The sequence below is a fragment of the Magnolia sinica genome, chromosome 13 (genome assembly GCF_029962835.1).
Source record: "Magnolia sinica isolate HGM2019 chromosome 13, MsV1, whole genome shotgun sequence".
NCBI lineage: Eukaryota > Viridiplantae > Streptophyta > Magnoliopsida > Magnoliales > Magnoliaceae > Magnolia > Magnolia sinica.
The window spans coordinates 40,860,855-40,874,311 of NC_080585.1; the positions used below are offsets into that span (position 1 = coordinate 40,860,855).

The following is a 13,457-nucleotide window of genomic DNA, read 5'->3' on the forward strand; positions in this document are numbered from 1 at the left end:
TCTAACCAATTCATCAAGTTACATAGACATCTATGAAGAGAAAACACAAATATCAGCTCCATCCAAAACTTCACTGGCCCAAAGAAGTTTTCAACAATAGAGTTTTATCTCTATTGTGTAGTTTACTTGAGCCTTCGATCTGCCTTATTTTTGGGCTTATGCCATAAAATGATACCAAAAAATGGATGGACGGTGTGGATAAGATCCATACATCACAGTGGCCACTCAAAGCTCCTGCCCGTCCCAGCTAGAGACGGCCGGGGGTAGGACGCAATCCGCGCCCCACCCTTTCGCACGTGCAACGCCGAGCAATCAGCGCGTTTGCTTTGCATTTTCTCAAGCGCGCGTCCGGGCTCAGCGATCTCGTCGTAAAAAAGCTCTGCCCGCGATCTCTTCGTTTTTGCAGTCTCTGTAAATCCATGGCGTCTTCTTCTTCTAGCAAGATGGAGGAAGAAGAAGAAGAAGAAAACCTAGATCAGGTACTCTCTCTCTATCTCTCTCGATTTGACTCTCTCTCTATTTCTCTCGATTTCACGTGCAATGCACGCTCCTTCAATACCAAGCGCCTGATTTCAGAGATTTGAGTTTGGAGATCAGATTTTGACTTTAGTATCCCGGAAATTTATTGCCAAGAAATCACATGGATTGGGAATTTCGTATTCATTTCTACGAATTCGTTTTCTTCGCCAACTTCTCTTATCCATCCGTTTGTCCATGCATGGCGTTGCCTGCCATTGTTGGACCAGCCCGATTTGTAGGCCAAGGTATCTACCTGCGGGGCCCACAGGATGGATGAATCTAATATAGCACATGCATTGAATGCGTTTCCATGTGGGGTTCCAGCCTATGTACTGGAGTCTTGGTTTGATGAACCCTTTTCTTCATATCTTACGCATGCGTGGATGCATGCTTGTATGTTTACTTATATGTATATGTATATATTTTCTCTGGACACTAGTTTAAATGATTAGTTTCAATTGGCATTCAGGACTGATCAAGTTTCTTTTGTTCGACGAGACTAGAGATTTAAGACTGGAGGAAGTGTCTAGGTTTAAGAATACTAGAAATAGTACAATAGTATTTGGAATGTAACTTTAGTAACAATTGTTTTAGAGGTGAGGCTTTTGTTAAAATCAATGGCTAGGGTCAAAGTGTTGTGTTTCGTTACCTTTGCGGGAATGCTTCTAATAGAATTGATTTGTGTGGATGAAGTGGAGATGTGTTTTTGATGCACCGTGTGATTGCCCATGTACCACCGAAATTGAAGGAAACATTTTAGTAGACTACTATTTGATAGGCTATTCTGTTAAGGGACGAAGCTTTGCGCAACTATGAAGCAACTCAAATAGCGATTGAGTGATGGAAAAATGAGGATATCGAGATGGATGCATGGAGAGTACCCAAGCAGTAGCCCCAATAGTAGATAAATTGGTCCATACTAGATTGAGATGGTTTGCCATGTGATGTGAAAGTTGAAGGCAACCTTTGCAAGGAGGGAACTTTGATTACAGTGGGAAGGTTCTAAAGAAAAATAAAGGGGGGTCCTAAAAGGACTTGGATCATGGTGGTGTGAGGAAATGTGAAGGCTTGTTCATAAATCGAGTAAGGGCCTTGCGTAGGAATTATTAATGAAACATGATTTACAAAGTGGACACTCCAAGTAGCTGGGAGTAGTGTTTTATATAGCATGTAGCGTATTGCATAGCATTCAACTCTCCATAGCATGTAGAATAAGCTATATGATATGTCTATTTTTTAAAACAACATGGTAAATAGTAAGAATACATATGATAAATGGAGTGGCGGCCCATATGATGGAATAGATAGGTTCAATTCTATGCCATACACCACAGTGGGCCCCATGCAGCAAATGATTGTAGAACAAGCTTATTCTATAATATTGCACAGCCCCAACCCCCTAAAAATGAAAAAAAAAGGGATCCTCCTGGATTGGGCGGTGGGCCACATCAAAGGAAACAATGGCCAACTATGAGCCACCCAAGAAAATCAAGCCTATCCAACCATCACGTATGTCGTGCCATAGAAGACAATGCATAACCACCCAAACACCTCCACTGAAGTATGGTGGCCCATGTGATGGTTGGATGGGTTGTATGCCATGCCATGCATACACCACAACATGGCCCACACTTAAAATGTTGTAGAACAATCCTATCCTAGAGGAGGGCTGAATTTGTTCCTGGGTGGTAGTACAATATTATTCATAGCTCCTTTCTTTTAACAGATGGAGTAGACGGAAGTTAGATAACTTACAGTTTGAAAGCCTATCTATCGAGGAAAGGGAAGGTGGTGTGGGTATTAGAGTTTTTTAGTCGATGAATGCATCTCTTCTTGGGAAGTGGCATTGGAGATTCGGCTTGGAGGATGGAAAAATGTGGAGGGAACTCATTGTATCTAAATATGGAGGGCCATAAATTCCATCTGGCCCTTGTTTAAGCTTGGAGTGGCCTTTTCTCTTGGAGATGGCGCCCACATACACTTTTGGGAGGATCTTTGGTGTGGGGATAGAACATTGGAATCAGATTTTCCATTGTTGACAAATTTGGCCCCATCAAAAGAACACCATGGTCAATGGTTGTTTCTCATGGAATGGAGATGGGGGGTGTTGTGCCTCCATGTCGAAGACATCTATCGGATGAAATAGTAGAAGGTTTTGTAAATCTCACGGAGCCGCTCCACAATCTTCAATCAGCCCTTGGTTCCAACATTATTTTAATTTGGAAAGGCGGTGCATCGGGAAAACTTTTGGTAGATCTTTCTATAATCTGGTTTGGAAACACTATCTCCATCCTCACATGATGTATTTCACAACTTTTGGTTCTATAGAGCCCCTCCAAAGGTAGCTGGCTACCTTCATTTGGCTGGTGGGGAAAAGAGGATCTTAACAGATGACAACCTGCAAAAAGGAGGGACGGTTCTTCCAAATATATGCCTCACGTGTAAAAGAGGGCCAGAATCGATAGACCACCTTTTCATCCATTGCTCCTTTGCGTGGCAAGTGTGGTCCACCTTTTTACTAAGTTTTGGAGTGGATTGGGTTATGCCGAAATCAGCTGAAGAGTTATTAAAGAGCCGGCATGATATGCATCTTTCTAAAGATGAGGAAGTGGCATTGCATTTGGTCATCATGGTAGTCTTATGGAATATTTGGTGTGCTCGAAATAGGCTTTGCTTCACTACTAAGCAAGGATCTTGGGAAGAGGTAGTGTGGAAATAAAAAAGGGATGTATTGGAGTGGCTATCAGGGATAAAAAAATGTAAACGCTGAGGTAGTGGCGGTTAAGTTTGGTGTGTAATATGTTTTTTGGGGTTGTATTTTTTGCTGCATCTTAGCATTTCATTAATAAAATTTATCTGTTACCCCTCAAAAAAGTAGAAAAGGTGGTGAGGAAAATCAAGGTTGAAATTGTGGGTTGGCCTCTAATGTGAAGGGGGTGGATGCTTGTAGTCTTTCCTTATTTTTCAGGTTGTAGTCTGGGGTTGTGTTCTTTGCTCGCCTGGCTTTTGCTTTGTTGTGGTTTCCTAATAAAATTTCGTTATTTTTATAAAAAAAGGATTGGTTTCAGTTGATCTTAAAAGGCTTACATTTTTTATTGGGAAATTATGGAAAACGTTGCTTTGGCTTGCTTCCGCATTGGACAGTCAATAACAACTAACAAGATCAGAAGATGTTGGGATATTTCATTTATTTATTTTTTGATAGGCCGTTTGGTGGACTACCAATGTAGGTAGATGATGGATTGACTGGGAGAGGATTATACTATCAGATCAGACTGTTGGGTGATTGCATGGCAACACGAGAAGTTTAGACATTGTATGGAAGATTACACTATCAGATCAGACTGTGGGTGATTGGGTGGCAGCATGTGTAGATGATGAGTGTTGCGGAGATTGGGATGTTGTGATGGATGTGTGGAATGGATGTAAAAGATGAATCTAAAATAAGGACATCCAAAACAGCCTAAGAGTATCCCATTTAGGAGATTAAATGATGAGCAATTGAGATGGTTTAGCTATAATTGCATGTAGTTGGGTCGGGTGTGGAAGCGGGGAAAGTCTATTTCAAAATGACAAGAGCAAGAGTCCAAAGCCCGATACAAAGTGGGAGTGCACCTGTGTAGATGGTTTGTTCAACTAATGGTTTAGCCATGTGCCACGAGAATTGAGACGAGCCTAAAAGGAGGATTGAGGGAAAGCTAAGGACCTGGCTTGAAGCGGTGAGAAGGAGATAACCTTCTAATGATTAGCACATTCCATTCTTCTCCATGTTTGAGACACATTCTAAAGCTCATCTTTCCCTGAACTTTAAAAAAAATAGTTGCATCATATAAAAGAATGTGGTACTATCAAATGTAACATGCACTGAGTGTAGTTCCTCTAAGAGGATGGATCATAATAAGTGTATCTATTGTTAATAGTTATGTCCTACAAAGAAATTCAGATTTTGTTGCTTTTCATTGTTGAGATTTATAAATATGCATGGCCTAAACACTTCCATAGAAATGCTGAATTAAATTATAGGAGTCAAAATTTCCCTTTGGGAGATAGTACCAACGGCTTTGGTGGAAAGATTGTTGTGTATGTTGGGTTTGCTGAAATCTTTAACCCATGTGTGGGGGCTATCATTGTGATATAAAATGTTGTAAATCTTATGTCATGATTCCGTACTTATACAATGAGGACCCTGGGTTCTCTCAAACTCTTCATGCCTACAAGTTTAGCAAAACAAGCGAACTTTGTTGAGCCTTGGGAATTGTTATTAGGTCATCATTTGGATATGAAGTCTACATAAGCATGATGTGGAAGTCACATCCTTCTAAAACAAAAGAGAGTGATTTATGGGATTTGCTTTGATATGATTATAGTTGGTGATATTTGGAAGCAGCCTAGCAAACACCTTAAAATGAACTTAAGGAGTCCTGTATTTCCAAATACAACAAAATCAATCAAGCCAGTACACGATTTAGCATTTTACCCATTTGTTGAGGCGAAAATTCCCTGTCTACAAGAAGCATAGCTGCTTCCATCTACCCTACAAAATCGGAGAATCTTTCATGCCTGTTGTGGCTCTAAATCCATTACTTTGATTGTCAAGTCATTTGATAGTGTGAAGGTGTCTCCTATACTAATGTTATTGTTAATTGGATATTATGGTTCATTAATTGTTAGTTCCTTAACATTTCACGTTCCTCCTGACATTTCTTTGCCGCCTCACTCTTTCCACCATTGGTTCTATAGAGCTCCCCTAGGGTTGTTGTGTTTGTTTGGCTTGTGGGTTTCAAGTGGATCCTTACTGTAGATAACCTTTAGAGGAGAGCTCTTATTCTTCCCAATATTTGCTTGACATGCATGGGGAATGTGGAATTGATCGATCATCTATTGTTCATTGCCCTTTTGCCACTAAAGTTTGGGCGCATTTCTTGGGCTTGCTTCACGTTGACTGGGTTATGTTGGGAACTGTTGAATATCTCTTGAGGGCATGGCATGGCGGAGGCATAGGGAAAGCAAGCAAATCTGTGTGGAGGCTGATTCTCATGGCTGTTTTTTGGGCCATTTGGGGTGTTAGAAATGGTAGATGTTTTTGGAATGAAAGCACGAGCATCAACAAGGTTGTTAGGCATGTTAAAAAGCTTGTGTCCAGTTGGGTTGTGTATGTAAAGGCCAATTTGGCTGAAAATCTGTTTGGTTCCTCTTAGTGGTGCGTGGGTTGTATTCTTTGCCACTTTTGCGAGCTTTTCAGTAAATTTTGTTATCTTTCAAAAAAAAAAGGGGGAAAAAAAAAACGATTGGATCTCTATGTCTGAAAGTCCATAGCCTAATTGCAAATCATAAGGAGATACTCTTGTTTATCCCACTTGGATTGGATGGTTAGTGATGTGCACAATTTGGGAAGAAGAACCACAACCCTCCAAAGATACCAAAGATACCCAAAGGGGTTGAAATGAAAAATGTGCCTAAGCTGGACCCATTATGTCATTTGATGGACCAAAACATTCAAGGGCCTGTTTGGTTGGATGCATTTCAGGGGAATTGCAGTCTATTCTACACTTTTCAAGCATTAATTACATGCTACAAGAATTTGTGATGGAAGGGATGCTGCATGACATTGACAGCAACAACTTTTAGGTACAGAAAACGAGATTGACTCTGTGGGTCCCACCATGATGTATATGTTTTATCCATGCCGTCCATTCATTTGGCCAGATCATTTTAGGGTATGCCTCCAAAAATGAGACAGATCCAAAGCTCAAGTGGACCACACTATGGGAAGAACATTTAAATGGTTAGCGTTCAATCTCCAGTATTTTATGTAGTATGGTCCACTTGAACTTTGAATCTGCCTCAGTTTTGGGCCTATGCCCTAAAATGATCTGTATTAATGAATGGATGGAGTGGATATAACACATATCATGGTGGGGCCCACCAAGCTTTGGCTTCGAATTATCATGAAATCTGATCCCGGGCAACTCCTCTTCACTTTGAACCGCATGTTATGTTGTTTGATGTATGCATTTAATGCTGATTTGAGAAAAATTACATGAAAATACATGTAATTACATCAAACCAAACAAGCCCTAAAAGGAATAAGTGGACGGGCTTTTCTGGTTCTAATTGGTTAGGAAAGTTAGAATGTGTCACATGCATAAATGGGGGGTTGTAGACTTTTGGCTGCTAAATACCATGAGCTGTTAGTTACATCTCATTTGTAGAAAAGCCTTGATTAAAGGCCAAATCAAGGAATTGGAGTAACAATATTATCAAAACTGCTTGTGATGCTGATGAGTGCTTTTAGTAGGAACACTTAATAGGTGGCAGAGCTCATTAGTGTGCTAAGAGGTCTTCCTTGTCTTGGAAGACCTGTCCTTGAACAAGAGACTGAGTTCTCAAAGTTTTGCCTATGTCTATTGTCTAGTGGTGCACCCCAAAGGGATATTGGTGAGTCATGCATAAATTCTCTCAAAACTTCTCCAAGTGGAAGCAGAGACATGGGGATAATGCATAAAGTATTCTCTTGAAGTCCATCTCATGGATGGAAACCTTATGATATATGGTCTACATCTTGAGTTAATGGATGACAAAAACTTCTATTCAGAAAGAGAGATTAAGGAGGGAGGGGAGAGATATTTGGAAAAGGAATAATTTTAAGGGCTTTTTTTTTTTTTTTGGCCTTAACTTTCTATGTGGATATTTAGGCCAAGCTTGACTGGATTATCTTTTGGGCCCAAGGGCCAGGCCTGAGCCAATTTATAGGCCTAATTGCCAATCCTGGAATAGGCTTTTCCTGCACCTAGTAACTGGTCTATTGAATCCTTGCTCTAAGCAACTATTTTCCCCCTTCTAGTTATAATTTATAAGAAACTAACTACGAGTGTATTATTCTCTCTTCGTGATTTGCCTATCCTTACATTGGTTGGTCAAGCTGGGGTGCTTAGTGGCTTCATGGTTGTTTTTAAAGCTGTGATTTCAACATATTCAAAATCAGCGTATTTCCCATCCATGGGACTGTGTTTCTTATACCCGTTTTCTTGATGATATGCTGGAGTCAACTGGCTGCAGAGTGTGAGTAGTCAACAGTTGGATCAGACTCACTTCCCATTTCCTTTCGGTTCTCCCCCCCTCCCCCCTTTTTCCCTTTTCATTTCTTGCTGTTGGTAACTTTAAAATATTTCGTTTTTATAAACACATATTCAACTTTCATTTATCAGATAAAGTATGTCATGAAAAGTTTTAGTAAGAACCTTTCAGATTGTGGGCACGTTGTTCTTTTACCAGATAATGTTTGTCACAAAAAATTTAACCAATGGATCCAGAAGTTAATAGCATGACATTCTATTGCCAATCTTTCTTTCCTAAAGATCTGTATGGTGAATTCCCCGCCTCTATGTAAAGAGCAACGTTTCACTTTCAGAATTGACATGCTAGAATTTATATGCTGTTTTATTTACACATAACATAATAGATTTCCATGGTTCTAGTAATGTTTCAATTGAATTAATGGTATTCTCATTTTCCTGCAGCCTGAGGGATTTGATGATTTCACCCTTGCTTCTTCTTGGGAAAGGTACCTTTTAGTTGCTTAGTAACTATTCATTTGAATGCTTTTTGTTTGTTAATGTAAAACTTGTTGGACCATTTAACTTGGGAAAGGAGGAAACCACTAACAATACCATGCTTTCATATGTTGCTAGATTCATATCTGAGATAGAGGCTGTTTGTCGTTTATGGCTGGTGGATGGTCCAGCAAATTTGGTGGTATGCCAGTTTATTTTGGAAAACCAGCTTAGTATTATCTACTTTGTTGTGATGTATACTATTTTTAGTGGGTTTGCATGCTTCAATGTTCCAGTTTGCATTGCTTGCATATGGCAATAAATTCGGAAGTTTCTTTTTTTCCTTTCAAGATTCTGATGGGTGGCTTTCTTTTATGTATTGATATGCATATCTGATACAAACACCACTCTAACCTTGCATGCAGTAAAATTTGATCACATAAGTTACATGACAATAGAAGGATATATATATGCCCCAATACAATATAGAAATAAAATACAAAAAGACAAGACATCTTTTTTGCTTACACTCTCCCCCTTCTGGAGTTGAGTTCTCTGAGGCAGTAACTAAAGCTTGCTGGAAAGATGCCTATGTTGAGGGGAGGCTCTTTAGTGATAATGTCCAGCAACTAATGTGTAGAACAAACACTGAATGAATTTCACCAGGGTCCATTGTCTCCCTAATGAAGTGTTGATTTTCTTCAATGTGCTTGATCTGAGGTTGTGGTGAGGATTGAGAGAGATGTCATCCACTATTATCATCTGCCTATAGCAGCTGGGATGAAAAGAATCCAAGCTCACTTATCAAATGACAAATCCAGGTAGCTTAGTAGTGGCTGTTGCCATTGCCTGATATCTGAGCGATTGCTGGACAAGGAGATGAGACTATGAAGTATGATCAGCAGAGATACATCAACCAATATTCTAGAACCCAGTGTTAGGATCAAGTGTGCACCAAAGAATACGGACTAGGGAAGGCTGATGGAGGCATAGTAGGATAATATTAGGGATGGCAATCAAGGTTCTGAATCTGTTTTGGAGGGTGTATCCACCCTACCAAAAAATGATGTGATAGGGGGCGTATCAAACCCTATCAACCCTGTATTGGAATCCTTTTTTAAAAAAAAACTGTATTGGATTTGGCTGTGCAATTCTTTTGGCCACAATGTGGAAAGATATCATAAGAAGGAAAATGGAAACAAAAGAATTATCATTTATTTGTGTTTCGACATGTATTCAATGGTGTATCATTCTGTTTTTGCAAGGCAACAAAAAATGTATTCAATGGTGAATCGAACCATTCTTTGGTAAGAATGTTGTTTGCCAACTTGACCTATCGAAAACTGAGATTTTTGGTCCTTGAACAATAAATTTTGAGGGAGAGGGCGGTGCAATGCATCATGGAGCGTTTCCGAAGCATATAGTATATGCTATTTCACTTAGTAAAAGTTTGCAATTGTTTTGTTAATAAGAAAGAGTTTGGTAAACATGAAAGATGCTGAAAGAGAAGCTCAGAGCTTGGAAGAAAGAGTTTCTATCTAAGAGGGAAGACGAGTTCGACAAGATAGCAGAGGATATCCATGAGATGGATCTCAAAGAAGAGGCTATAGGCCTATCGGATGAAGAAAGGAGGGAGAGGGATGCTTTAGCTTCTAGATATGCAAGCGAGGCAAAGGAAGAAGAGATAAGGTGGCGCTAGAGATTGCTTGTGATATGGTTGAAGGAAGGAGATAAAACACTTAGTTCTTTCACAATTTTGCAAGTTCTGGGGCCCACGCTAACAGAATTTCCAGTTTGGTTGTAGATGGGAAATTATCTCTAACAAAGACTATATCTGTGAAGCCATAGTATCGCTCTATAGGAAGCTTCTCTAGTGAGCCTTGGGATAGGCCGAGGCTTGACGGATTGCCGTTCCGTTAGATCTCAGCCGAGGACGCAGACTTGTTTGAAAAGAAGATTTCGGAAGAAGTGAAAGTGGACTTGGCCACATTGTGTGGGGAGAAAGCCTCTGGCCGGATGGATTTCCTATTGCTTTCTTCTAGAAATTTTGGCATATAATGGGAAAGGAGGTTACAGAGTTTATAGTGGAGTTTTTCGATAGTGGGTGCTTGTCTAAAGAGCTTGGGGTGTCGTTTATAGCCCTCATCCCTAAGATTGAGGGAGTTAAACTACTGAAAGATTTTAGACCCATCAGTCTTATAGGGGGCATGTACAAGATTTTGAGTAAGATCTTGGTGCAGAGATTGAGAGAGTGCATCTTTAAAGTTATTTTGGAAAATCAAGGGGCTTTTGTCTTGGGAAGACAAATTTTAGACACGGCGCGGATCGTTCACGTGTATTGACTATATGTTTAAAGGAGGCAAGAGCGGATTAGTTTGTAAATTAGATATAAAGAAGGCGTGTGATCATGTCGATTGAGATTTTACGGATTATATGCTCCAGAAGCTGGGTTGTGGCCTAAAGTGGAGGGGGTGGATCAATGCCATTTGGCTTCTTTCTCCATTTGGTGAATGGTTCTCCTAAAGGCTTTTTCAAAGCCTCCAGGGGTCTTAGGCAGGGGGACCCTCTTTCACCTTATCTTTCTGTGGTGGTGACCAAGGCCCTATGCATGATGCTTAACAGGGGTGAGGAAAACGAATGGTTTTTAGGTTCCCAAAATTGCAAGGCACTGTTTCCCACCTCCAATATGCAGACGATACTCTTCTATTTTGTGAGGTGAATGATGGTTATGTCTGGAACTTGAGGAAGATCCTTGTCTGTTTTGAGGCAGTATCGGGTTTGAAGGTAAATGCGTCAAAATCAGAGACGCTCGGGGTGAATGTTCGACAAGAAGATCTGTTTCGAATGCCAGTCGCTTTTGGATGTCACACAGGAGCATTCCGTATACCTACTTGGGGCTACCTCTTTGTTTGGGGAAACCGGCCAAACATCTCTAGGATAAGGTTTTAGAAAGAATTCAGTGGACGCTTTCTTCTTGGTGTTGTAGATGTCTTTCGTTGGGGGCCCGACTGACTTTGCTCAAATCAACTTTCTCCAAAATGCTAGTTTATTTTTTTGTCTCTATTCAAGTGCCCAAAATCGATGTTGGACAAGCTTGAGAAGATGAGGAGGGATTTCCTATAGAAGGGGGACAATGATAGAATGAAATTTCATCTTCTTAAATGGGAAGAGGTTTGTAGAAGTGGATTTGGAGATTTAGTGTTGAAGAGGGAAGCCCATGGATGAATTTGCTAGCCGCTAAATATGGGGTGCAAGAGGGTGGGTGGTTTGTTAAACCCTCATCTTCCTACAGAGCTTTAGGTGCTTGGAAAGCAATTATGGTTATGCAACATATTGTGAGACGTGGAATCGCCTTCAAGGTTAGAACGAGAACTTGGATCAAATTTTGGGTGGACATATGGTGTGGATCCAGGCACTTTAAAGTTTATTTCCAAGTATTGCTAGGCTTGCTCCAGGCAGGTATGTCAGCATGGTGAGCTGCTACTTTAGAGATGGGCAAAAGGTTGTATTCCCCTCCCTGCCATAAAAATATGTTGGACACCGAATTTGAGGAGGTTCTCGCTTTGTTGGAGCTCCTCAATCCGGTAAAGCTGGATCTGATTTGGGAAGATAACATTGTTTGGGTTAGAAGTAAGTCTGGGAAATTCTCGGTCAAAGGTCTATACATCCTCATCTCTCGGATGCCTTCGTCTATAGATCCGTGCTACTCTTTTAATCATTGGCTTTGTGGAGTGCCCCCTAGGCTAGTGGCCGTTGTTTGGATGGTGGGTCGGAAGAGAGTCCTCACAGTCATCAACCTCCAAAGGAGAGCGCTTGTTCTTCCCAACATTTGCCTTATGTGTATGCGGGGTGAGGAGAGGATTGATCATCTTTTCATACACTGTTCTTTTGCCACTAGAGTTCGGGACCACTTTCTCACCTGTTTCCACATGGATTGGGCTATGCCTAAGTCGGTGGAAGACTAATTATGGGCTTGGTATGGCGGCGGCGGCGGTAAGGCTACGAAATCTATTTGGCGGCTTCTCTTGATGGCGTTCTTTGGGGATCAGGGAATGATTGTTGTTTCCGCAATATTTCCGAAGGTGAGAGTGTGATTATTGGAAGGGTTAAGAGGCTTGTTTTAGAGTGGGTGGTTTATGTTAAGGTGACCTTGGCTGCCCTTCCCTTCTAGTTTTTGTAATGTGCTTGCGCTTGTATTTTTTCTGCTTCAGTGTTTTTTCTAATAAAAGTTTTTATTATCTCTAAAAAAATGAAAAATGCTAAAATCAACTAAGTAGGTCCATTTAACACAAATCAATCATGATTTGGTGGACTAGGACACATTAGATTGAAATATAATAGAAAGAGGGAAAAAAAACCAAATGATTGAAGGTGATGGTTTACCTCCTTTTTTTTTTTTTTTTGATTTTTTGATTTTCCACAAAATGGTCCACTCCACCTTGATTCGTCAAGTACTGCTCAAATCTTATGTTTTGAACTCCAATATTAGCCTCTGGTGAAATTGAGTTTCTAGGCTTCCTCTATCCCTGTAAACAGGAAAATGGATGAAATAGTGGGAGAAAGTGAAAATGCAACTTGGCTCTCTAGCCATTTTGTCCATGGCGTTATATGCATGGGGTATATTGTGACTGCTATAGTTGTACAGGATGATATTCTCACCATTTTTTGCCTTTGGTTTCACCCTTGAATCATGTGTCAGTTCTGGTTGTATTGCCTATATAGATTCAATAGTTGTATTCGCTAATATGATATGGATATTCAGAAAATTGGTGGCAAGGGTTCAAGTCAATGTTGGTCCCGGCCCCCTCATGATCAAGATGACCAGGTGTGACTTTTGATTGGGTTCTTAATCCCAAGCCCAACTTTACCTAGCCCCCTTATGAAAAGATTATCATTTATAAGGAGCTCCACAAAATCCATCTATCAAGAAATGCCTTTTTAGATGTCATAAATAGCTCAATATGACTAACAAGCAAACATATTGATTTGGGCAAATGAAGAAGAGGTATGTGCAAATGTAAATGCCTTGCTCCCTTGTTTTCTTCTAGGTGTTTTAGGAAGTGGTAAAGCCAAACCTGTTAGCCTTATCTTTGAGTTCTTCAATTGAAGTCACCTCTCAAAGGATATAGGAGTGTCTTTCATTGCCCTTATCTCTAAAATGGAAGGTGCAAAGTGCCTATTTGGTTTTCAGCCTATAAGTTTGATTGGTAGCCCTTACAAAGTGTTATCGAGGATTCTGGCAACCATATTGCGGAAAGTTTTGGGTTTTGTCATATCGAAGACTTGAGGCACGTTCTTATATGGGTGACAAATCCTTGATGAGGCATTGGTAGCCCATGAGTGTATTGATTCTAGAAGAAGAGAAGGTAGACAATGTATTGTTTG

The 13,457-nt window shown here is 40.4% G+C and overlaps 1 protein-coding gene across 1 annotated transcript in view; it reads left to right on the top strand.

Annotated features, from left to right (window-relative positions):
• Window positions 1-254: 254 nt before the first annotated feature.
• LOC131223649 (uncharacterized) overlaps window positions 255-13,457 on the top strand; it is a 107,039-nt gene continuing 93,836 nt past the window's right edge. The window contains exons 1-3 of the mRNA XM_058219103.1: window positions 255-479; window positions 8,040-8,083; window positions 8,211-8,274. Of these exons, the coding sequence (XP_058075086.1) occupies window positions 420-479; window positions 8,040-8,083; window positions 8,211-8,274 (168 nt within the window). The 5' untranslated portion in view covers window positions 255-419. The remainder of the gene's footprint in view (window positions 480-8,039; window positions 8,084-8,210; window positions 8,275-13,457) is intronic.